The sequence below is a fragment of the Callorhinus ursinus genome, unplaced genomic scaffold (genome assembly GCF_003265705.2).
Source record: "Callorhinus ursinus isolate GAN/ISIS: 27379988/994484 unplaced genomic scaffold, GSC_fseal_2.0 scaffold2, whole genome shotgun sequence".
NCBI lineage: Eukaryota > Metazoa > Chordata > Mammalia > Carnivora > Otariidae > Callorhinus > Callorhinus ursinus.
Genome location: NW_027397064.1, coordinates 98,154,533 through 98,180,405, shown reverse-complemented (window position 1 = coordinate 98,180,405; position 25,873 = coordinate 98,154,533). Strand labels below are relative to the sequence as shown.

Genomic DNA, 25,873 nt, shown 5'->3' with positions numbered 1-25,873 from the left:
CTTGGCAAAAATTTAAAATTAGCAACTGCGTGTCAGTGTTCCGAATTCTTAAACTCTTTCCACCTGCTCCTCTGAGGTGACTCGGCCCCTCCTTGCAGCCACCACAGCTTGAGGAAGAAGTGCTGGCGGAGGCTTGCGGCTCCCCAGTTTCCACCCCATTCCTTCAGCTGGAGTAATTGTGCTATTTTACAGACGGCAGTTACCAGATAAGGTCTCACGTGTGGTGGAAGATCGGTCTGAAGGAGCAGACTTTCATCCCAGGGCGGGGTCTTCTTCCAGAACCCTCTCTGCCTGCTTTCTTTCCTTGCCCCCCACCCCCCACCTGCCTGGTCTCCTCCTGGGTTCTAAATTCCCGCCGCATCCTGGTCTGTGGCACTTGTGGTGGCTGCAGGTACTCTTCATGCAGAGCGCAGCAGCATCGCAGAGCACGGCCCTGGCCACCTTCGTCGTTCCCTTCATCGGGTCTGGCGTACTGCACCCTCATCCTGACCCCCAGCCTCCTTGGCTGTCGAGGCACTGGTTAGAGACATCCAGTGACCTCTAAGTTTCCACTGGCTTGCTCATCGCAGCAGGTGTGTTAATAGCAAGTCGGCCAAGGAACGACACATGCTCTGAAGTCTCTTTAATTGCATATTACGTTAATTAATTACGTCTCTAAACTACGGTCTCTCATAAGGTCACCAAAGAGAGCTTTAATTTCTAGCCTAGCACTGACGAATGCAGGCTGTGCATTTTCATGAAGCTGACTTTGAGTACATAGTTTCGAGGGGGCTGAAGTGCTGCGTCTGGCACATGGTGGGCCCCATGCACTCTTCAGTAGGACAGAAACAGAGGCAAGGAAGTTTTTTCCCTTCTCTTCTGGAAAGAAATGCCTAAAGGACCCTTTCTGCATTTGCTTTGAACAGATGGACAGTATCGTTCTGTAGTTTCCCCAAAGGCCTCCGGTAGATTGCATGAAACTTCATGAGCACTCGCACAGAGCAGGTGACGGATGGCCCAGGATACCTGTCCTGGGAAGTTCCAGCACCATCTCAGCTTTGTGTGCATAGACTGGCCCCTGCCGGGGACGCTACCACAGGACCATGTTGATGCTGCTGAGCTGTTTTGCCTCATTTAAAAGTTCAAGTGGGTGACAACTGAATGTATTTATTCATTGTTTTGTTGTTTTATCTTTTATTATGGAAATTTTCAAAAAATACACAGAAGTAGAGAAGGTAATTTAATAATAGAGTAGTATGACTGTCTCCCTGTTCTTTTTGCATCTTTACCCCCACACCCACGCTTTGTTTTTGGCTGGAGGCTTTCTCCCCAAGTAAATCGCAATAACTCATTTTATTTTATTTCATTGTATTTTATTTTCTCTTCAATAACTCGTTTTAAAAAGGACAACTTTCTTCTCTAATGTTACTCAACCTCTTTCTCTTCCCACGGCCCAGGAACAATTAACTCCCTCCCCCTCCAGAAACATGTGCTCAGAAAGTGTCAGAGTGCCTTGCTTCTGACAGTCAGCCTTCCCCACCGGCCCAGAGCCCAGCTATTCCCCCGGCTCTGAGGAGAAGGCTAAGTACCTGCAGGTGAACTGGCACTTAGTAAAAAAAGGGTCACTGCAGCCATGAGCCATGGCACTTCCAGAAAGAACCAAGGGCCTCCAGGAGCACCTAGCCAGGCCCAGGGAGATGGAAACACTGACCTCGGGGGTCTTGGATGCAGAGGGTTAAGCTGGAAGGATTTCTTCCACACGAAGGGCATCTCCAGGGAAGCAGGGCTTCTGGAGGCCTGGCCTCACTCTTGGACCAGGGCCCTCCAGCTTGCCTCTCCAGGCCCTTCCCACTACCACGTTCATCTCTCAGCTTAAACCGGGTTCCTGGTGACATGGCCCAAGGAAGGAGGGGACATTGTTTGCTAGCAGGTGGAGGTGTCCTGAGCTGTCAAGGCCGGTGGGAACAAGAGGGAAGGAGCAGGCGTAGTGAGAAGCTCTGGAACATGTTTGAAGAGGTGGATACAGAGTGATACGGAGGTGACCTCGCCCCACTGGGTGCCAGATGCCATACACACGGGCTGGGACCAGTGACCTCCCTTGGCGCCTGCAGTAATGGATTTCATACAGCTCATTTTTAAAAGGGGAAGTGTCTCTCAGTGCATGTCTCTCAGCCGGTCTTCTGTGAGTTTCTTTCTTAAAGCTAAGGATATACCCAATCTCCACTGTTGTCAGAGTAAGAACTTCGCCATGGGCTCTGCTTGCTGAGGTGTGCCTTTCGTCACCCCTTTGGCCACAGGCTCCAAGGGCCTTCCCCTTCCTTATCATAGTGGGTCCAGGATGGGTTCCTGAGTATCTGCTGGCCGCTTCTGGCCCCTGAGGATTGCAGTGGCTTCGTGAAGTCTTGTGGAATGACAGTGCGTAATCATCATCCAGTTCTCGGCCTTACAGTCCAGAAGCCCGTTGTCGTTACAGTTATTTTGGTACCGAAGGTCAGGTGAACCCATCCCGGCCATTCCATCATGCCGGTGGCAGCATGCAAAGGGGCCGGTTTAGTCGGTCAGTCACTGTGTCTCCTGGGACTGGGAAAGCTCATGCGCACGTTCTCTGCTTCCTTTCCAGGAGGGCCGCAAGAATGAGGTGCTGCTGTCCAGGGTCAAAGCCAAGGCCTCCTGAAAGTTCCCGGACATCATCGTATGTCACTGATTTTTTTTTTTTCTTTTAATGCCATGTATCAACTGCAAGATGGTGAAATGGTTCTGAACACTACAGTAGAGAGATGCAGGGGTCATAATCTCTCAGCACCCGGATATTTTCTTTCTCCCATTTGCTTCCATTTCATCTCTCTGTTGTTGATGGAATCAGACGGTGTAAACATGATGACTTGGATAACACCTGTCATCCTATGAGGAAATGCGGGCAGTATTCGTTCTGTGTCGGGTCAACTTGAATTTCTCCAGTAACATTGCACATATGAAGGTACCTGTATTTGTATGGACTCTCTGAATAAAAAGGAATTCATTTGTTCAGCAAATGTTAATTGAGCAACCAGTGAGAAGTAAGCACTGGGGGAGACGGAAGTATAAAACACAGGCCCTGCACCTCAGGCAGCCAGCAAGTGGCCCGGGGTGGGGGGCAGAAATAGCCCATTAGACCCCAGAGCTTGGTCACCTGAGTTTTTTTTTTTTTTTTTTTTTTTAGTAAACAAAGGTTTTTAGCTGAATGACCAGCCCATGTGAGTGTTGGTCACGTGGGCCCTTCACTTACCCTTGGTGCCTTTTGTTCCTGGCTCCTTGAGATGCCAGCCAGCAGTCTTAATGGTGTAACTGCAAGAATGAAAGCTCAATGGCTGCCATCAGTTTAATTCTTACACACAACTCGAGTTTATTTCACCAAAAATTGAAAACAGGGGCCTCATATTGAGGACCCCTACACAAGCATGACACCTTAATATGCCCAGTTCTCATGTGAGTACCAGCCAGGCGTGGTTGGTCTTGTGCATCCCTCCCCATTATGCACACACACCGTGAGCTCCACGTTCTGGACGGGTCCTGGGCCATGCACAGAGATGAGACTCATGCACCAGTCCCTGAGCTCCAGGGCAGCGTGTGGTAAATGCCAGAGCGACCGGCCACGAGCGGAAAGCGCTGGAGGAGGAAGAGCAGTGGGACGTGCAAAGGTCCAGGAGATGTCGTGGGCGAGGTAGGCCTGGGGCTAGATCGCAGTGGGGAGTTGCATTTTAATAGGCGGACACAGGTGGGAAGGCCATTTCGGATAAAGTACGACTGTAATTAGAAACTTGAAAGGGTGCAGGGAGAGTCTAAGCATGCTTGTTGGGCAAGGAGTGGACGGGCCTGTCTCTGCAGGACAGGCAGGCTGGGACCAGCCTTTGGGGGGGCCTTGAAGGCAGGCAGAGTGGTAGACTGTGTCCTCTGGAAATGAGCAGAGCAGACCAGATGCAGAGCCCCTCCTGCCCTGGCTGTCAGGGATCTGGCAGCTCAGCCGTGTTCAGTGAACCCCAGCGTGAGGTTTGCGCTTCATTCTGCATGAACCTTGCAGACATAACTGGTCAGTAGGTATGGACGTGACACATGGAAGCTTATACATGGAGGCAGCTGGGGCATTCGGTGCGGTCACAAGAGCATCACGTTCATTCTTAGTTCTCTGATGAGTGCAGTAAACAAATCTGATGTGGACAGAACTTTAGAAATCTGATGCCGGATTAGCAGCAGCCGTGGGTTTCTGTGGCCGGGCAGCGAGGCCTGTCCGATGAGGCTGGCTGCTTCCAGAGTGACACTCCCCTGTGCCGAGTGTGCCCTCCCTGGGCTGCATACGTCGCCCCTTGGCTGCTCCGGCAGCCACAGTCATCTGCAGATTGATTTTTGAAAGGGCCCCATGAAGCTGAAGCAAGTGACAGCAGGTGGCACTCTGAGCGCAGGGGGGTGGTGCTGGACAGCAGTTTGCAGATTATTTCAGATTCAGGGAAACATCTGTGTTTTCTTGTTGAGAAGCTCATGGACCCACCCCCCCAACAACATTTTGAGCAGTTATGAAATTGTCTATTTGTCCAAAGGTGGTAGGGAGGTTATATCCTGGGGTTCCATAGCACATCTCCATGCTATTGGGGAAAGTATGGCATGACTACTCTAAAGCAACTAATTAATAACCGTTTTTAAAAGTGAGAGGCATTTATTGGGTATGTTTCCAAAGAATTTCGTTTTGATTTGGTTTTGGTATGGGGAGGTATCAGAAGATCTCTTTTCCCCTTTTAATCCACAAGGTCTAGTACAGATAACAAGTTCATTCCTATTCCTTGGACACATCTTGGATTGGACTGCAGGAGTCAGTTTTGAGAACTGCGTGTTTGCTACAGATGCCCCACAGAGTGGATGGTGCCTTTGTGAGGAATTAGGACCATAAGCGTGCCTTACAGTCAGGCCTTAGAGGCTGACGTGATGCCCCAAGGCCCTCTTCATTTCAGAAGCCACTCAGGAGCATTCCTCCCAGGACATCTTGTGTGCCCAGAGTATGGCTGGGTACTGGGCTAAGCCCACAGACTTTTCTGTTTAAAAAAAAAAAAAAGCAGGAAACATGCTTAAGTTACTTTTATGAAATGTGTGCTTCTGGAGGAATGAGGCTTCCCCAGGAAGCATTCAGTTTCCCCTCTTCGGTCAGAGCCATGAGCTTGCTAACATGGCAGCCTTCCTGGGGCTGGCCACCCGGTACCCTGGCATTCTCCACCAGCCTCGGGGTGGGGTGCCACCCTCCCCAACATGCATCTCGCCAAGTACATGGGGCTGCCTTGGTCTAAACCAAAATCAGAGCTGCTGAGCAGTACAGACTAGAGGACCATGAGGCATGCAGGGAGACATTTGGACATATTTTTTGTTGTCCTTGGCCTGGGTTCCGTCCCATGGGTCCCTGGGGTCAGCTCATTGCAGTAGAGGGAGGTTCCGAATGTTAGAGAATGCTGTCAAAGTGACACGTCGGGGTCTGTTTCCTTTTTGAACAGAGAGAGCAAATTCCAGGTTTGTCAGGCCTAAGGTCTTGTTAGAATCTCAAGTGTATGGTTTTCACTGGGTTCTGGTCCATTGCCCGTATTCCGTGGGTAGCGGAATGTCCTGCCAGTGTCTACTGAAGCAGGACCAGACGGCCGAGGGGCTGCGACAGATAGCAGGCCTTTCTCAGGCTGAGGAAGCACTTCTTGACAAACAGCGTAGCTCTTGGAAGCTCCTGAAACCAGGAGCAGAGGACAGGGCAGGCCTCAGGCAGCCCTCTGCAGCCTCACGCAGCGCCATCCCCATGACCTCAGGCTGACTGTTGCTGGCCTTGATCATGTATGTAGTGACTAAAGCAGGCCTGACAGCAAAGGCACTTTGGACCGCAAGCAGTGGCCTGTGACCCGGGCCACCTGGATTTCTGTCACTCGGGCATGGCCTTGTCGTGCCCTGTCTGCACGTGACTGATCATCAGTGTACGAGTGAAGCAGCCATTCTAGCGATAAACTTTAGCAGGTACTTTGGCTGAGCCTGAGATGCAGAGCTGACTTGAAGCTTGCTTTGGGGAAGAACATTAAGGAAGTGCTTTATGCTCTACTTGTGTCCAGTGCTGGCTTCTGGGTACAAGCACATCTTACTGCACAGCAGTCCCACAAAGAGCCCCAGCAAGGTGAGGTACCTGCCGTCCATTTCTGTGGCTGGGTAACTAGTCAGGTGGCGTGCCTTGTGCGAGGCATCTTCGGGGCCCCCCAGGCCTTCTCTTAGTCCTTTTCCCCAAGTCCAGAGCATTTCTTCTAACAGCACACGGCGACGGGCTCAAAAACGCTTTGTAAAAAATCATGTTGTCATGGTCCCCACTCTTCTCACGATAAATGTGTAAAAGCGTCGAGGGGGTCTAGTAGCTGGTGTGTGGCTCATTTGACATTGTGGGGAATACTGTGGGTTTTCCGCATCAGCCTTATATCAGTTCCTCAAATGCACTGAGCTCGCACCTGCCCGTGGTTGTTGTCCTTGCTGCTGCCTCTGCCTGGTCCGCCGTCCGTCCAAGGTCAAGGGCAGTGGCTTTCTGGGACAGCCTGATCTGCGACAGACCCATTCAGTGTCTGCCTGCAGCCCTGATCACATTCTACCCTTTCCCCTGCTGTCTCTCTTGGTGGCACAGGCTGCTGTTTGATCTCTTCGTCCTTTGCGAAGTCTGTTGCGTGCTCACCCCCGAGAGTGGGAGAGCGGTGAAAGCAGGAACCGTGCAGTCTCCCCAGAGCCTGGCTTGGGTCAATGGCCCAGAGATTCTGGCCGCGTAAAAGAGCTTCTCTAAATTACAACTTTGCATCCCTGTATTAGCAGAGTTTAGACTGAAACTTCCGTCTGATTTATGCTTTGTTTGCATACAGGTGGACCGTTTTACTCAGCAGCTTGAGAGAATCTCTCAGAGTGTCTTTGTTAGACTCGAACCTCAAAGGTCAGGATGACAGAGGGGTCAGAGGTCTCAAACCATTCAAAGCAATTACCTTTCACGTGGGTTTTTTTCTCCCCAGACAGGGGGAAAGAGAAAGGGAACACACCAGTGTCAGAGATTAGGTCATGAGTCTCTTTTGACTCCACGTATGTCGTGAACCTAACGGTCGCTTGACTGGTTGAAGTGACTCAGCCACATGAAACCAGGAAGTGGGGAGCAACCGTGGGATGCGGTGCTGGCAGGAGTACGAACTGTACACATCCATGGGGGGCAGTCGGACCATATCTGCGAACAGTGCAAATGCACAAACCTCTTGAGCTAGCAGTGCTGCTTCTAGTGTTCCTCATGTACAAGGAGTTTTACTGCGGCCGCCACCAACACACGGCGATGGTTAAGTAAATCAGGGTGGATCCGTCCAGTGGGCTGTTAAATTTGGAAGAACAGAGTCACTCTGTATGTACTGCCGTGGGATGATCCCTAAGGCGCACGGTTAAGTGGGGGACAAGAGGCTCTTGGTATACTAGTGCTCGTTTTTGAAAGAAGGGAGGGGATGGGGCAAACGTGTGGCGATGGGTATACACACGTGCATGGTGCATTCATGCACATCTGTCATGCATTCCTGCTAGCATGTGCCTAGACTGTCTCTGGGAGGACGCACAGGAACCCGACAGCTTCGGTTGCCTCTGGGAAGAGGGCTGGGAATTGCTTTTCACTGTGTATCTTTTGTACCTTTTGAATTTTATACCATGTACATGTATTATCTATTCAACAAAAATAAAGTTTTTAAATCTTAATTTGATTTGATTTTCTACCAAACAGAAACATGACAGAAGATTCATGTTTGATAAATCTGCTTTCCTTAGGAATTTAAAGCCCTACTCCCAAAGTAATGAATCTCTCCTTTTCTTGGGTCTTGGGGGGAAATAGGGAAATGGAAAGGGGGCTCGCCTCTTCTGACAGAGCAGCTATAGGGAGAGGGGGCAGTGGACCGTGAAGTGGTTTGCCCCTCTCTCGTGAGGGTCACAGCACCACTCCTGTTCCTCTGGCTTTGGGGGTGCAAAATATGGAGATGGTACCCCCGAGGCAAGGAGATGTTGCTGCTGGGAATCAGCGCAAGATGCATTAAGAGAGCTCTGTTCTTGCAAGTTGTTGGGGAAGGACAGGGTGTCTGGAGCGGCCTTAACCATTTTGAGACCATGAGAAGAGAGATCCCGACACAGGGAGCTTGGCAGAGTGAAAAGATGGGAAGAGCCTGACTCCCTGAAGGTGAGCCTCTTGAACCAACCCAGGGACCCCTCGCCCCCATATTTCTTGTTCCATGAGAAAAATAAATCCCTGATAGCTCCTTCATTCAACCAACAAATGTTTGAGCTTCTGTTGTGGTCAGGCCCTGGGAATACAGCAATCATGGTCAGAATCCAAATTCCCGTCCGACATGCATGAAGAAACATGGAGGCCATGCTAAAGGGGAGAAAGGGAGCATACTTTATCCATTGTACATGACTACATTATAAAATATACCATTGGGTTAGCCCCATCCATCCTACAGACCTGGAACTTTGTGAACTTGGATTCTGACATGAAGATACTTTAGCAAATGAATCTCGACAAGGAAGAGACTAATTCCTCTTACATCCTCCCACCTCCATCTTAGGTACTGCAAGCAAAGAGATTTGAGGCAGAGCAGAGACATTATGGTTATTAAAGCAGTTCCTGCAATGTTCATTATAAATCAGATACTTTGTCAGTAGACTGTTATTCTGATACTCTTATTAAAAGGAATTACAGGGGCGCCTGGGTGGCTCAGTCGTTGGGTGACTGCCTTCTGCTCGGGTCATGATCCTGGAGTCCCTGGATCGAGTCCCGCATCGGGCTCCCTGCTCGGCGGGGAGTCTGCTTCTCCCTCTGACCCTCCCCCCCCCATGTGCTTTCTCTCTCTCTCATTCTCTCTCTCTGAAATAAATAAAAATCTTTAAAAAAAAACAAAAAAATACAAAATAAAAGGAATTACAGGTGCAGCCTTACAGAGAGTCAGTCATCAACTGATCTGTTTCAGAAATTAAGCATTTTGTAATTATAGTGGTGGTTAGGGAAGGTCTCCCTAACTGAAGAAAAGGGTCAAGTCTGAAAGGTCCAATAGAAGTTGCCACCAAGTCAGCAAGCAAGCAACCTCCTTTTAAGAAGGGCTCCACATATGTAATTCCTTCCGCCTGGGATGCTTCCATCATGATCCTACATTAAGCCAAAGCCCAGGCCAAATGAACATGATCGTAAAGCATCCTACCCAGTAGGAAGAGCAAACCAAAAAATTCCACAAGTACCCCTCACCAAACTCTACCTAGATTCTTCCTCTAAGGCTCCTGCCTGGAACCCAACTAGAACAATGCAAGCAGACCCACTACACCAGGTGCAGTGTTCATGCTGCAAAACGCAAGCAGACATTGAAACATGGAGTCCAGGCCAACTTCCGTTGAGTTCCCGTCCTTCCCCATGCTTGGATACAGGTCAACTTGAGTCCAGATACCAGTTCTGTCATGTATGTACTCACGTGTGACCTCAGGCAGGCTATTTACCCTCTTGGAACGGGGTTCGATGAGGACAATACCTACCTCGCAGGATAGATGTAGGATCAAACGAGCATTTGTATCTAAAACCGAGTACAGCAGCAACACATGGTGGATGCTTGATAAATAGTATGAAGAGAGGGACAGGGAAGAAGATCTCTAACACCACCAAGTGTGTTTCAGCGGATAGGGCAAAATCCCCAAGAGCCCCAAGCTTGAGCTCTAACCCTTCAAACACAACAGTGTGCCCATTCCTTTCTTTCCTGGCTTGGTTCACAGAGGATTTGAGGTCGCTTGTAGAAAATACACAGACTATGATAGTAAAATACAAATAGAACAGAAAACACTAGGCTAGGGAAAACCTAAGTAAGAATTGGAATTATAGACTGGCTAGAAACCTTAGACACAAATCAATAGGATGCCAGTTCCTACACAGATTCCAAAGTTAGGCCAGAAATGTGGTTCTGTTCTTCCTGATCAAGGGAAAAATGGAAACATAATAAAAGTCCTCATTATCATAAGAAAACATGCTTCACAAAGACTGAAACAGAGGACTTTACATTTTTATGTGAAGTGCATTAACGTATTTCATGTTTCTTCAAGTATCTTCCAACGAAAGAATAAAATTCCAAACTATGACTCCACGAAAGCTGTCGTAGAAAGCCATACAAAGCACCTTTGTGGTGTCCCAACCGCTAGTCACAAAGGAATAGTTGAACCAAGACTGCCTTCAGAATCCCTCCCCTCAACAGGGTTGACATGCAGCAAAGCTGCATGTGGATGGTTTACGGGTCCTCAATTGCAAAAACACAAAGTTTGGTAACCAGAGGTGGTTTCTAACTCATTCAGTGACAAAATCTGATCTGACTCTGCTAGCTAGCTATTTTTAGTCTTTTCTCACAGTATAAATATTCATATATTTTACTGCACAGGTTGAGTAGAGACTGCTGCCTCCAACCCAGGTGGGGGTGTTACCTAATTCATGCAATGTACACCATATTGCCTTTCTAACACTTGAAAACACTTCTAAGTTCCAAAGCCCATCTGGCCCCAAAGATTTTGGAAAAGGCACTGTGGACCTCTATTCTCTGATAAACCCCAAAGTACAGGTCCTTTATAGTGGAAGCTTAAAGAATGTCTACATACCTCAAACATCCGGTGAGCCGATGGGGGAGTGTAATGTTTTGGGTACAATGAAAAAACCTAATCAGTTGGCAACCAGCCCTTCCCAAAATCAGGGGAACTGTGGCCAGCATGACTTAGTCCAGGTATCTCCCCTCATCCAGGCCCTTGGACCCCTAAATCCCCGGGCCACATTTGGTATTTTCAGGAAGGCCAAGATTCACTATGGCAGTTTGGGATTGTTGTGTCTTAGACTGCAGTCATCCCCATTTCGATGGCATATGTGAATGTGTGTGTGTGTGTGTGTGTGTGTGTGTGTGTGTGTGTGTGTGAGAGAGAGAGAGATCAGTCATACATATGATTTTGAGCCTAGAAATCAATGCTTCAAAAAATATTTTTATTACACATACAAGTGCGTATGATGAAGTGGTGGGAACATTTCTCATAGCTGCTCTCCCTTGTTCAGAAGCAGAGAAAGGACCCCGCCGGGATCCTCAACTCTGGCCGGCTAGAATCCCCTGGGGAGCTTTAAACACTCCTGCCTGAGTCTCCCCCTCCCAAAGGCCAATTTAATTGGTCTAAAGAACAATCTAAGCATCTAGCACTGTCTCTCACTGATGAAAAAAGAACTCAATAATTAGACTTCTCTGAAAGCCTGATTCAGTAGATATGGGTGGCACCACTTTTTTTTTTATAAAAAAAAAACAACTTTCAGATGATTCCCATCTCCCCAGTTGGGATACACCGCCTTGGAGATGGGGGGAGGTAAGTTGAATCAGGTGGGTAGAGGTGGGGGCTGTTTCACAAAGGAGACAGTCTCCTGAGTGGGCCCCAAAACAGGCCACCTGGGGCTCTGTGCCGAGGGATCCCCTCGGAGGAACAGGGTATTAAATAAAGGAAAGGCAAGTCAGCTTCCACTCCTGTGTCCATTCCAACCAGTTAGCTGTACCTAGAGCGCTGTCTGATAAAGATCCTGAGGCAGAGGTCCCGCTCCGTGGAGAAACGTGCCACGATCGATTAGCAATGTCTGCCACACACCCGGGAAGAGGGCGTAGCTGCACGCCTGCCACGCATGCGCTGTCTTTCCCGGCGAGCCTTTGGCATTGCTGGTCCTACAGTCCAGGCCCGATGGTAGGCTCTGACGTCATCGGTACTCTCTTGTGGGCCCAGGCTCCCAGATGCCTGGGGCGGGGAGAAATACCAGTTCCCTGCCCTCGGCCCTACCTGCAGGTCTCCTCGAGCCCTGGGTTTATCTCTGCTTGCTGAAGAGGCTCTTGAAGGCGTTGTTGTAGTTCTTGTTAAATGCTGTGTAAATCAGGGGGTTAAAGAAAGAATTGGAGTAGCCAAGCCACAAGAATATGCTTTTCCAGATGGGGGGCAGGCTGCAGGCACAGAGGGGACTGATGAGCTCCGCCAGGAAGAAGGGGATCCAGCACAGCACAAACACGCCGATGAGAATGCCCACCATCACGGCTGCCCGCTTCTCCTTCTGCTCCCGCCACGAGTCCCCGCTCGTCTGAAAGGCCACCACTGGGCGACGCGCCGCGAACACCACCATCTCAGCCTCCTGGGGGGCCTCCTTCACCTTGGAACAAGGGAAACGTGCGATTAACACATAAAACCTGACGTGGGATGATAAAGCAGCATGGGGTTGCTCCAGTGTGGCCAACACCTCTCCTGCAGCCTCTCAAGATGCGCTTATACCAGAATCCATCCAAAATGTTGGGTGAAAATGTTCCTGAAACTGTAAGTTAAAATAAGCCCTGAAGGGGGCAGCTGGGTGGCTCAGCCGGTTAAGCATCTGCCTTCCTGGGATGGAGTCCTGCATCCTGCTCCCTGCTCAGCGGGGAGCCTGCTTCTCCCTTGCCTTCTGCCTACTGCTCTGCCTACTTATGCTCTCTCTGACAAATAAATAAAATCTTAAAAAAAAAAAAAGCCCTGAAGTTTCTCCCTGGAGTGAGAGTGGTGGTCCCCACGATGTCAGATAATAAGATATAAAAAGGGAAGGTGGCAGATAAGAGCAGGAGCCTCAGTGTCAGACTCTGGCTTGAGTCCCAGCCCCAGTGGCCAAATCTGCTTTTGCCCCCCTGTGAAGCTGGGTGATAGTGTCCTCTCCCTCCATCGTAAGGCCACCGGGGAGGTGAAGTGAACTGGGAATGGGCTGGCTGCCTGGCACAACTCCTGGCACATGCACCCATTCGACAGTCATGGAGTGGGCTGGGGGCTGGGACTTGGACCCCAAAGAGAGCAGATCCCAGCCCAGGCACAAAGTTCGCAGCTGGTGAGGCAGCCTATAAACATCAATATTGCAAGAAATTATACAACGATGTGCTAAATGGATTCCAGATTTAGATTCTGGAGTACTGCTGCCTAGCTTAAACAAAACAAAACAAAAAACTGTAAATGCCTTTGTGGTAATAATTCACTACCATTTAAGGAGCCTCTGGTGCACCGTCCACCCTGTCACCCCCATCCTTTGGTCAGCTCCTCTTCACCTCTAGGGTCTCAGCTTAGAGGGAGAGTGGCCTCTCAGAGTGGCCTTTCTAACCCTCTAAACTCAAACACATCTCCCTGTTTGGTACCCCTTTCTCCTCTTCTGTAGAATTTGTGCGGCTATGGCAGTTACACCTGTCCGCCCGCCCTGGGCCAAGCTGAACCGGCGCTGGGACTGTCTCCCTTGGACACACAGATGCCCGGCAGCAGCACCTGGTGCCTGGCCGGTGCTCAGGAAACGGCCGCTCAGTGAACCAGTGATCACGACGGCAGAAAGGTCTACACCTGCGTCTCCCTTCTCCTTTAGAAGAGACCGCGCTGACCCATCCCCGCATAGGGGACCATCCTCAAGTCACCAGACAAGTCTGAGCCACAGAGACGTGCCATCCTGAAACCATCTCATGAATACTGAGCCGTGTCTTGGGGAGGGAACCATCTTATCAGAGCAGGAGCAGAAGTGGAAGGTGGCGTGGCCGTTTTCCTCCCTCCGGGCTCAGGACTGGGCCCTTTTCCAGCCACTTCTCTGCTGACCTCCCAGGCACTTGAGTCCCTCCCCCGGGGAACGGAAATTCCAAATCCTTGATATGCTATCGAGGCAAAGAAATGGGGTGAATTCAGTTCAAAGGGGCTCCTGGGGGAAAGAAACAGAAAAGGCAAGTTCACTGAGTAAGTTGGTTTAAAGGACCTGGCCTCCAGCCCTGTGGCGGTTAGCAGCATCCAGCTCTGCTCCGCCGCGGCATCTGTTTGCTAGAAGCCCGTGTTCCCAACTTTCCACCTGAGCCTGCTACACCCCTCGCAGAGAGAGATGCGGGAAGACCGTGGAATCTTTCCAGAAACGGCTTCAAAGAAACGGAGTGGCAGAGAGAGGCAATACAGCCTGGGATGATGATTCCGGTTTGCAAGGAGACTGACTAGCTTGGTTTTTGTCGTTTGAAATATAATATCCAATAGAAAGCCAAAAGAGGCTAAGAACAGCTCCAGAGAAGTTAACCATAAAACAGATACTATGCTTAAGTCTTGTAAAACAGACATAAACAGACACTATGCTTAAGTCTTGTAAGGGACGATTTGAATTCATTCTTACATCAAAATTTGGGGTATTATTATCTCCATTTCAGAGTTGAGAAAACACTCCAAGATGTTAAATACCTTGTCCAAGATCACCCAGTTGCTTATGGTAAGAGCTGGAAGTCAAACGGGAGTATTTTGAACCAGAGACCACACTCTTAATCCCTACCTGTTTTGCACCTTTAGTAAAGGTGATTGATCTGGATGGGTTCCAACGGAATCTTTTTTTATTTTATTTTATTTTTTTAAAATATTTTATTTATTAGAGAGAGAGAGAGAGAGAGAGAGAGCATGAGTGGGGGGAGGGGCAGAGGCAGAGGGAGAAGCAGGCTTCCTGCTGAGCAGGGAGCCCAATGCAGGGCTCAATCCCAGGACCCCAAGATCATGACCTGCGTCGAAGGCAGACGCTTAACCATTTGAGCCACCCAGGCGCCCCAAAAGAATCTATTTTAAGAATACATATGCTTGAGATTTTTTTCAGAATGGACATGTATGGCTTCCTGGCGATTTCTAGGGTCTCTGGCCGCCAGCTCTGGAGCCATCCCTGAGCTTCTCCGTCTTTCCTCATTGGTCTTCTCTCTCCTCACCTCTTCAGCCCGACTTCCCTCTGCACACCTGTCCTAACACTAACCATTCAGGCTTTAAGGGGCCTCTGACCTCTGGCTAGAAACCTACCCCCGCCCCCCAATCTGCAGGGAAGAGTCCAGGCTGTTGGATACACACAGCCGGTAGTCCCTGGCTATTTTGGGTCCTGCTGTAAGAGGAAAGGTGCTCTGAGTACACAGAAGTTTGGAGACACCAAACGCCATGGCCAAGACCACACAAACTGGGGGGAAAGCAGAACCAAGGCGCCTGCCTGGTCAGTCTGGTTCCAGGCCTGTATGGCCTCTCTCTGCCATGCTGGGACGGGACCTAAAAGATGAGTTTACCTTAACCTCTCCATAGAATCTGAGGCTTTTTCATCTACAATTAATTAAGGACCAATTCTGCCAGACAATATATGCTTAGACATTTATTAACCACCCACTGTGTGTATGGGGACTCTGTAGTAGAATCTCCCATCAAGTTCCAATTTGAAACATTCTGTTCCACTGTTCCCATCAGTACTCCGATGTCAGGGCAAGGATTCTGAATTGTTCAGAACACTGTGTCACCACCGACAGGCCAGGAGGGCAGGGACCATGAGTGTCCGGGCCCCTGAAGCGTCCCTAGCACCTAGTATCATGAATGGCATATAGTAAAAATAGTAAAAGTTTATTGACTTGGGAGATGTTTCGGGGAGACGATTCTCTCGCAGGTCTCTTGCATTTCTGCATGTTCTGCTAAGGAAGGCACTGACAGCCCCAAGTTTAGACTGGCTTATCGAGGATGTTTGTAAAGCAAACAACCTTAGAAGATAGAGATTAGTGTCTCCCAGTGGAAAAACAGCAGCTTGGCTTGCAGCCCCTTACAAAAGATTCAGGTTTCCTAAGGGCACAAGGCAGGTTTATCGAATGTCCAACACTGGGCAATACAGAGTTGAGCTCTCTCACCTAGGAGTTTCTCTGCCGTGATGCAGATCCATCTGGGCTGCTCCACGTCATTCCCGTGCGAGTTTGAGGGTAAGGGGAACCAGTGTCAATATGACGCTCCTGTGGACCTGTGTGCCAAGCGTAATAAAGTCCTCTGACTCTGATTCAGAGTCTCCTGGCTCCTGCCAGTGCCCAGTGAGCTGTGGCAGGCTGACTTGTTAGCTTGCAGGCAGGGTAAAATGTCGGACCTTCCAGGTTGCTGACAGTGGTCTGGTACGTGACTGGGTGGCTCCCCCCCGCCGCCCCGCCGCTATCTTACTCAGTAAGAACAGCAACCAGTAAGGAAGGAACAAGGAAGCGACGCTCAGAGCAAGTTAGTGGTCAGAGTGTTCTAATCAGAGCCCCCCCATTCCCTCATTTCTACACCTCTAACCGCGAAGAGCCTTGTCTGTGCTGTGGGCTTACTGTGAGGAACACATGGGAGGCCCGCTTAAACCTCAACTTCCCGACCTCTCGTCCCTTCCTTCTCTAAAAAAAAAAAAAAAAAAAAAAAATCCAGCTGCCACAGAAAGAACCCACAAACATTTGTAATCCTCTAATGTTGTCAATTAAACATCTAATAAGAAATAGGAGAGACAAGCAAAAAAGAAGAAAGATGGTCCTAATCACTTGTGGAACAAACAGTAGTTTCCACTGTGACCCCACGGGTCAGGCATCCAAGTATGGCAACGAGACTCTTTACTAAGCCTGGCGTCAGGGCGCCCATACTGATCCTAGTGATGAATTAAGCCCTACAACGTCCGAGAGGGAGACAGGACACAGATTTCTGACTCGGGCTGAAGGCAATCTGGATTGTAACTGGAATTCCCTGTTTCTTTTTTTTTTTTTTTTAAAGATTTTATTTATTTATTTGAGAGAAAGAGAATGAGAGATAGAGAGCACGAGAGGGAAGAGGGTCAGAGGGAGAAGCAGACTCCCCGCCGAGCAGGGAGCCCGATGCGGGACTCGATGCGGGACTCGATCCCGGGACTCCAGGATCACGACCTGGGCCGAAAGCAGTCGCTTAACCAACTGAGCCACCCAGGCTCCCTGGAATTCCCTGTTTCTATCCAGAGCTCGGCAGGATAGCTGGGGCTCCAATCTCTCTGCCCAGGGTTCACTGAGATAACCAAGCTCCACGGTGCATTTCCCAAAGGCACTTTACAGAGTTAACTCACCAAAATAGCCCCTCAAAGTGAACAGAAGCTGTCTAGTATGTCTGACAAACTAGATCAGGAAATTTTCTCAGCTGCTTCTCTTGTGTGAAAAGAAAAAAGAAAAGAAATGAAATTCAGGAAGTTTTCTTACAGAAAAAAAAAAAAGCAGAGCATGCTGGGCTTGAAAAAAAATAACTTTTCCTTCAGTGTAATTATATTCACAACAGAGTATAGAGTGTAGTTTTTCTGAGCTCTTGCGTGTGATCATAACATAAGGTACAGTTGCTATCTTTCTTGTTTTTGGAGAACGTGGATTTTTGTGGGGAGCGTAGTCACCGTGGATTGGCTAAGGATCCACTGGAGTTAATTCTGAGAAGGGGAATACATCTGTGTTTTCTGCTCTAATGTCATCTGATCGAGTCATCCCCATTTTACGAGTGGATGCCAATGGAAGGGCCTCTGCTGAGGCAAGAGTTCATACCCTGAAATCCCTGGAAGCCCAAGCCAGAGATTCTTGGCACGGGGGCTAGGGAGGAGGGAGTAATGGAAAGAAGGGAGGCTTTGCCTTTTGCACATGTATTGTCCAGACTCAGCGTTCTGATTTGCCCCCCTCGGGGGCCATGCCCTGACAACTACAGCCCTGCCTCAGAGAGTCACAGTTACTATTACACCGTGGGTTCCTTCTCTCAGAAAAGTCAGGGGGAAGGAAGGCTCAGCATCAGTCTTCAGAGATGGGCTTCAGGGACTGCCCTATGCAAATCGGGTGACTAAGCACCTATACACCTTTCTGGGCAGCAAGCCCAAGTCATCTGCGACCTACCCAAAGGTTAAGAACTGTGGAATTTGGATCTCAGTGTTCCACTGAAAAGCTCAATCTATTCCAAGAACCACACAGATTTGAGGAGTAGATCATTGCAAGGTCATTGGTGAAGACACATGGTCCCTGCACCGTATTTGCCTAACCACCGCCCCCCCCCGCCTTTCTCCTTCTCCCCCTCCACTCTTCTCCAACAATCCAATCAGAGAGAAAAGAAATGGAAGTAGAGGTAAAGAGACAGAATGAACACAACAACATAAAGGAAACAGCAAAGGAGAAGTTTGTAGAGACGGGAAGGCCAGGGGCATTTCTGAAGGTGCAGATTTTGAAAACGCTCCTTGACACATCCACGTGCTTCTGGAAACTCGCAGACTCTTAGGTGCCCATCTTAAAAGAATCAAACCATAAACCAGATTTTTTTATTACCACTGATAGAATTTGATTCATAAAATGTACTTTCCTAAAGTTAAAATAAGCTTGCAGTCTGGCATGAGAATGTGTTTGAGCCCACAGTTCTTTTAATAGATGGCATCAGAACAAGGGTGGTGATTTTCCACCACCGTCTTCCTGTACGTAAGCTCTGACAAGCCCGCAGGCCCACCAGCAGCTTAGTCTTTGGGGTGGTCCAGATGACAACTAAACATTGGACAAGTGACAAAAACATAAAGGGCTCTGTAGAGATTTCAGGTCACTCAAGGCTTAGGTACTATATGCTTACAACACAAAAACTTAATTTATGCTAATACAGAGAGTTAGCTTCGAGAGGCCAATATTTTATAATGTAACATTATCTAACACTCAGATCCAAGTTGTTGCAAACCCTACAGCTCAATATTACACATCTATTTTGCCCTTGACCATGTACAAAGTGCTTTCCCATATTCAGGCTCTCAGGACCATTCATTGTATTCTGGACAGACTTCTAGCAGAGCACCTATAAGATTTTACTGAATTTTTAATTATATAGTTGTGGTCTATTAAAATTAATCCCTTGAGAATAGAAACCTTGCTCACTCATTCTTTGAAACTTCAGAGGCTACGACAGTACCTGATATGCAGGTCAGTAACAGTCGCTCAAGTAATTTTGAACCCATCTGTGTGTCTTACACTGGTGGTTTTTTAAAATCTGTTCACAAGTTCACTGATACTTTTCCAAAGGTGGAGCCTAATTACCCTTGCCTTGGGTGTGGGCTGGAGTTGGCGACTCACTTCTAGTGACTGGACTATAGGGGAAGAGATCTCATGTAACTTCTGACACTAGTCTGTAAAAGGCATTGCAGTTTCCTCCTTGCTGTGCTCTCTGGGAAGAAGGGAAGCCAGGCACCATGTTGTGACAACGCTTAAGCAGCCCTGGGGAGACCTCCTGCTAACAGCCCTGTGAGTCAGCCATCTTGGAAGCAGTCTCCAGCCCCAGTCAAGCCTTTGAACGACTGCTGCCCCACCCGACATCTTGGCTACAACCACATGAGACCTTGGGCCCAGAAGGTCAAAGCCATTCCCAAGCCTGACCCACAGAAACTTAATACATGTTTGTTGTTTTACACCACTAAGCTTTGGGCTAATTTGTTAAACAAGTGAGAAGTAACTCCCCTATTAGGATGGTGAGTAATAGTAGTAAGAGGAATAAAATCATCATTCATTTTTTTTAGAAACTTACAAGAGGAATTTTAGAGAACAATAATGAAGATGCTACAGCAGCTTGCATTTATGGTTTACTATTTTAGAGACTCTGTATATACCATTATCTCATTTACTCATCACAAGAATATTGTGAGGCAGGTGGCAATATTTCCATTTTACCTGTGGGGAAATGCAGGCTTAGATTAAGTCACTCAGCTACAGTGCTAATAAGTGGCACAAAAAGAATTGAAATCCAGGTCTCCTTGCTTCCAAATCCCATGCTCTTCAACCACTGGGCACACTGTCTCCCACCACATGTTTATTGATTGAGTGAGTGAGTGAGTGAAGGGTGTCAGCGAGGGCTGCATTACCACATTCATGAGCCCTAGGCATCTCTGCCTCTGTGGGCCCCTTCTCCCATTAAAAAATATTAAAAATTATATTTTATGACCATATTATTATGAAGACTAATATAACTGAGGCTGGATACATTATCATATATTCATTGCTCTTATATTCATTCTTCCCCTAATTTTAAAAGAAATTAAAATTGAACCATTTCCACGGACCCCTAAAAGTACTGTGGTTCTGGGTAGTGTACCTATTGTGCCTAATGAATAATCAGACCCGGCTCATCAACTTGTGCATGGTAATCAAACAATTGAAAAAAAAAAACAGTTTTTGATGTCACATTTTAAAAGCCAACTACATAATCTCCATTGATTTTGCTTTTTTCTTCTCCTCAATAGTAAAGGGCACAGGCCGGTGGGAAACAATCATGACCCATGGGGGTTGCTTGGAGGGGGGCGAGCAGGACATAATCTATATGTGGTGCTCATTCTAGAAAGCTGAAGGAAAGGAGGGCAGGGTAGGAATGAACCCTGCCTCCTGAGAGAAGCGGGGGAGTGCCTCCATGCTCAGCTGTGGTCAGCTGTCCTGGAAAGGACAGAGTTCACGAACATAGTCTTGAGACCCTGCTCCCATGCTGCCCCCACCTTGACTGAGATATGGCTGCCTCCTTCCTATGAAGGTGAGGTACCTGAGGGCAGTGGAACAGTGCTCAGCAGTTAAATCCCTGGAGACAGACAGCGTGGAGGAATGACAAAGTAAAGAACAGTGACCTCAGCTTCTCCATGCTTTAACTCTGTGGTCTTAGATGAACTGACTTTGTGGCGACTTAGTTTTATCAAGTGGAAAATGAGGGTTGGTGCCAAAGACAGTGTTCACCAAATAATTCCCGTGCTTCCCTGGATGTCACAGCCAGTGGCTGGCCAATGGGCCGAGGACAGAGCTGACATGTATCTGCTTTGGGGGAAGGCAGTTAAAGGCTGCTTTATTTCCATCCATCTCTTGCCTTCACACGGCAACCTTGGAAGCCAGTCGTTCCAGACCGCAAAGCTAGAAGATGGCAAGGGGTCCAGGTCCATGAGATGCTGCCTGGTGGATAGCTCTGCAGGAGGGGACCCACACTGAACTTTGAGAGTGAGATAAGCTGTCCATTTGGGGGTCATATGTGGCTGAGCATGTCTCAGCTGATCCGGACTGATGGAGATGATAGGGTCAACCCAGCTGGGTCATGGAGATGAAAGAGAAGATGGATGTAGAGCATCAAGCACAGTGTCTGGATGACAGGACTCACTTAGTAAACATTGGTTTCCGGCTCTACCTTCAAAAACTGCATTTTGCCCCAGAGAATTAAATCACTGCACAGGAACTCTTGCTGGTCCCATTCTGATCATATCTCAGTGTTGGGACCTGGCCAGAGAATTGCAGAAAAGATGAAGGATGTACACAGCCCCATTACCAGAGCCTTCGGACTCCATTTAGTGCTTCTATCACCCACAAAAAGCAGTAACAGACACGTTGCAGGACCTAAATTCAACTCATTTTCCCTAGAGTGCAGGCAACAGCAGGCGGGGCGGGGGGAAGGTAGATAGTATTCCGGGCATATTATTTTAAGTTTCCATTTGGGTGTCTTGTGGTCAGAAACCTTGTAGATGCTGACGGAGCAGCATTACCCAGGCATTTGAGTGAGGGCTGGCCGAAGCCTAAGGAAGCGGGATGCTCTCCAACACGATCCCCTCTGTAATCTCAGCATCACGTGACTGGAGAGCCCCAGCCAGGGCTTAGCCCCATACTGTGTATTAGAGAAGAGAACTTGCAGCCCAGAGCGGGGGAAGGGCTTGCCCTGGGTCCCACTGCCAGCAAGTGGAAAATCACATCACTGGCCCTGCCTCCCCGAGCTCTTTCTCTCCACCCATGGCCACCTCATTTCTTTCAAAAATGAACGCCCAACTCAGGTTTGGCAAGCCTTTCGGGCATCCATTCTGCCATGATTTCTCTAGGTGCACATTGGGTTGATGTAGCTATTAAAAATCAGCCCTACCTCCGCAATCAGACAGAGAAGCTATAATCACCCCAGGCATTTCCAAGGGACCTTTCAAAGAACATCATTAATTCTGAATAAAGCTCTCCCCTACCAACACTTTCCAATTCTAGTCTTGACATTCCTATTTTATGCTACAAAATCCCTCTGCCATTTAATGAAGAGGAAAGAGCCTGCTTTTTTAAAACATGTTTGCGTAGCCTACGTATCTGAGCTAACTTTCCAAAATTAAAACAAAACTAACAACAGAAAACCTACTGTCTCTTTCTCCCTGCCCCCTCCCACCGGCAGTCCTTCCTTGGGCCATGCACAGTGGTCTCGGGCACACACCCCCACCCCTTTACCCCCGCCCCCTTAGCCATGGTTTCACTTCCCTTCCCGAAGTTTCAGTTATCTGTGATCAACCGAGGTCCAGAAGATGATCCTCCTGATTCATCCACGTCAGTAGTAGCCTAACACTACGTCACGATGCCTACGTCATCACCTCATGTCATCTCCTCACATGGGCATTTTATCACCTCATAGCATAACCAGAGGAAGGGTGAGTACAGTACAATATTTTTGAAAGAGAGATCACAGTCACATAATTTTTATTATAGTATATTGGTATAATTGTTCTATTTTATTATTAGGTATGTTGTTAACCTCTGTGCCTAATTTATAAATTAAACTCTATCTTCAGGATGTATGTATAGGAAAAAATAGCATATCTGTGGTTTTAGGCATCCACTGGGGGTCCTGGAAGGTATGCCTGTGGACAAAGGGCAACTATTTTATTGTATTTGGAAAGGGGCAACACGTCCTGTTGTTATTCTCCAGGACTTGGAGCCTGACCACCACCCCCCCGCCGAAAAAGGGAAAGTTTGGGGCTTCTAGGATGAGGAGGGAGCTGATATTTATTAGGGCCTGGCCAAAAGGCAGAAAGCTCCAGTTCTAAATGCAATCAGAGAAGTTCTGCCAAATACGTGTTCCTCTGTCTCATTCATTTCCAGGGTTTGGTTCTGGCCCATTGCGGACTGCCAGGCAACACCCCGTTGATCCCTACCCCAGCCAGCTCTGCCACCCCGGGGTGCCAGGCACTGTGCTGGTGCCTCACATGCTCCATCTCGTGAGATCCTTCCTCACCAAGAGCCCTGTCAAGCAGGAATGAACTTGTTTAAAGACGTGGAAAAGAGGCCCGCAGAGATTAAACAACTGCCCCCAATGTCCCGAGCTGGGATCTGAACGGACGGTTCTATCTCCTTCCAAAGTCGCTAGAGGAAAACCCCGAGGTTGGGGTAGTGAGAGGAAAGTGATACTTGGGCTCTATTTTCCGCTCACTTCCCTCTTTGGCAGGGAGCTGGCCGACAGAGTTGGAGATTCCGTTTCTGGACTGCAGAGGGTGGACCTGGGTGCAGCGGCGAAGGAAAACGCAGGGACGTGGTCCTCTGCACGCGCTCCCAGCCCGCCGCAGTCCCGCTCTGTCTAGCCGCCACCCGGAAGCTGGCGGCTGCCCGTGTCACAGGGACACAACCGCTCCTGGGGAAAGCCCCAAGGGCTCGGCTCATCGGTGGTGCCCTCACCACTCCCCAGAAACGCTGCCCCTACAGACCCCCTACAGCCGCGTGCCTCCGCGGCGCCCGCGCCCCCGCCAGCCCTAGTGCGCGGGTGGTGAAAGCCCTTTCCCCGCGCGCCGGGTCCGCGGGGGGCCAGCCCCACGCGTGCGCGCCAGCGGCGGGTGAGGCGCCCCCTCGGGGCGCGCTCCAGGGCAGCAGATGCCAAACTCTCCGGGCGCTCCAGGTGCGCGCCCCAAGTGTGCAAGCTTCCGCCGCCGACTCTCCCGCTGGCCGAGTCGCCTCCTCCCGCAGCGCCCCCCGCCCCCCGCGCCCCCGTTGGGCGGCCCACCCCTCACCTGCAGGGTGGCGGGCAGCGGCAGCACGGCCCGACGGCGGCGGCGGCCGAAACGAAACTTGGCCGCCTTGTAGATCTTCCAGTAGACGAAGAGCACCACGCCAAGCGGCAGGTAGAAGGCGCCGCAGGTGGAGAAGACGGCGTAGGAGGGCTCCTGGCTCACCTGGCAGCGCTGGCGCCGCGCGTCGTACCCCTCGCCCCAGCCGAAGAGCAGCGGCGCCAGGGCGATGAGCGCCGAGAGCGCCCAGGTGAGCGCGATCATGAGCGCCGAGGCGCGGCGGCGGGCGCGCAGCGTGTACTGCAGGTGGCGCGTGATGGTCCAGTAGCGGTCCAGGGCGATGGCCGCCACGTTCCAGATGCTGGCGGTGCAGCACAGCACGTCGAAGGAGATCCACACGTGGCACAGACTCCGGCCCAGCCGCCAGCGCCGCCCGGCCGACAGCTCGCTCACCAGGCTCAGGGGCATCACCAGCGCCGCCACCAGCACGTCCGACAGGGCCGTCGAGGCCACCAAGTTATGCGGCACACGATGGAAGGCGCGGACGCGCAGGATGGTGACCAGAACCAGCAGGTTCCACAGGAAAGTGGCCGCGATCAGCAGCACCAGCAGCGTCACCACCAGCACCGTGAAGACGGAGAAAGGCGGCTCGCGGCCCGGCAGGGCGGCACCGCCGGGGGTCGACCCGACGACCCCGCCGGGGCTCGGGCCGATGCTGCAGGCCTCGGATCCCAGGGGAAGGGCGACGCCGGTGGCAGCAACCGAGAGGTTAGCTGCTTCCATGGCGCGCGGCGCGCGGGATCCCGGCTTCCCGGCAGGGGACACACGCGCGCCACCCCGGGCTCGTGGGGACCCGGCGGGTGCGGGCGTGGAAGGGGTCGCTGCGTAACCCCGGGAGGACAGAGAGGGGTCCAGGTCGCCCTACCCAGCCCCTCCTTGGGTCGCAGCCCCCTTTTGGCTCCTCTGCTCGGAGCCCTCGTGGATCTCCTTTCCAGTGGAAGAAAAAAAGAGAGTGGGACCCCCTCAGGAGTCCAGCTGGGCTCGGCGCGCCCGTCCCTCCCACCTCTCCGCGCCGTCCCCGGGGCAACGGGCTGTCACAGGGCTGGGAATCCGGGAGCGCCGCGGAGTGTCCGCGCGCAGGGGCGGGTTGGAGAGGTGCCCCCACCCACAGCGGGCGGCCGCAGGAGCCGGGCTGCACCGGGGAGGGCGGGAGGGGGAGGGGGTGGCGGCCCGGGGACCCGCCACAACACCATCCAGGCCTTCACGCAGCCATTCCGTAGCCACCACCCTCGCGGATCCCTCGGACCCGGTTTGACATCGAGAAACAGAGGCGCTCCCCCAACCCCTCTCCAGGACGGAGGAGTTCTAGTTTCGTCGAATCACGATCCCACGTATATCTAAAAGAGGAGGTTCGGGTACTGAGGTACCCCAAAGTGGAAGCTCCTAAAGCCGGCCCCATCCTGCCGCTTCACCCGCGACACAGGGGCTTCGTGGTGCCTTGACAAGTTCACTCTGGCTCTGGGCAGAAAGAACGCAGCCTCTAGGCAGTTTGGCAGAGGTCCCAGAAGAGGGAGGGATTACAACCCGTCCTTGCCATCCCTAACCCTGCCCCACCGTATCTGCACCTGTCCTTCCCACCTCGCCCCCCCCCCCCCCCCCCCCCCCGCCTTGCATTTGCTAACATTCCTGACTGTATTATATACCTTCCAGGCTTTCACATCCAGGTTGGAATTATTTTTTGTTGACCTTTAGGCAAAGGTAGAAACCAATTGGAAGAGGCGAAATCACCCTAACCTTCCACCCGGCCCCCCATTTTCAGTCTCATGCTTTTAAAAAAATAATTCAGTCATAATTAATTCAACCCAAGGCTGCATTACTTCCGTTCCTGGGCGTAGGATAGAAACATGACCGCAGAGCCAAAAGTGCCCCTTCTCTTTTCACTGCAGCAGACCGGAAGTCATCCACTGGCTTCTTGCCAACATCCTAGAACAGCCAGAGTGGGCACTGCACTCTGAGAGTCAGCTCTCAGAGAGACGCTTTCTGGAAGGGCCCCTGAGTCTGTAGCAGGTGGAAGGGTTTTCTTCTCCTAAGCAGTCCCACCTCTGGCACCTGGGGCAATGTTTGGGGATCTGGACCCAGCAGGAAGGACACCCAAGAATGTCCTTCTCTGCTGTCCCTTCTTCATCCGTTTGCTAAGTAGGTGCTTTCTGCTTTCTGCATACTGTGTACGGCGGTCCTTGCTTACACACTCAGACTTGATAGCACACTCGTAGGGCG

At 50.4% G+C, this 25,873-nt stretch overlaps 2 protein-coding genes across 5 annotated transcripts in view; one reads left to right on the top strand and one right to left on the bottom strand.

The window, feature by feature from the left end:
* The window catches only part of CCDC93 (CCC complex scaffolding subunit CCDC93), a 92,092-nt gene extending 84,367 nt beyond the window's left edge, over positions 1-7,725 (top strand). For all 4 annotated transcript variants that reach the window (XM_025857247.2, XM_025857242.2, XM_073884940.1 and 1 more), the window contains one exon: positions 2,600-7,725. In XM_025857247.2, coding sequence (XP_025713032.1) covers positions 2,600-2,653 — 54 coding nt within the window. In that variant the 3' untranslated portion in view covers positions 2,654-7,725. The remainder of the gene's footprint in view (positions 1-2,599) is intronic.
* A 3,318-nt stretch (positions 7,726-11,043) lies between these two features.
* LOC112812460 (5-hydroxytryptamine receptor 5B) lies at positions 11,044-24,434 on the bottom strand. The gene is made up of 2 exons (XM_025857223.2): positions 23,600-24,434; positions 11,044-12,202 (listed from the first exon to the last, which is right to left on the bottom strand). The coding sequence occupies exons 1-2, from the start codon at positions 24,377-24,379 to the stop codon at positions 11,867-11,869; spliced, it is 1,116 nt and encodes a 371-aa protein (XP_025713008.1). The 5' UTR covers positions 24,380-24,434; the 3' UTR covers positions 11,044-11,866.
* Positions 24,435-25,873: the final 1,439 nt, after the last annotated feature.

What these genes read in the sequence shown, in the direction of transcription:
- LOC112812460 (XM_025857223.2), bottom strand. Translation starts at nt 24,379, where the DNA reads ATGGAAGCAGCTAACCTCTCGGTTGCTGCCACCGGCGTCGCCCTTCCC. An exon ending in CGCTGCCCGCCACCCTGCAG is followed by an intron (nt 12,203 to 23,599) that starts GTGAGGGGTGGG and finishes CCTTGTTCCAAG; the next exon opens with GTGAAGGAGGCCCCCCAGGA.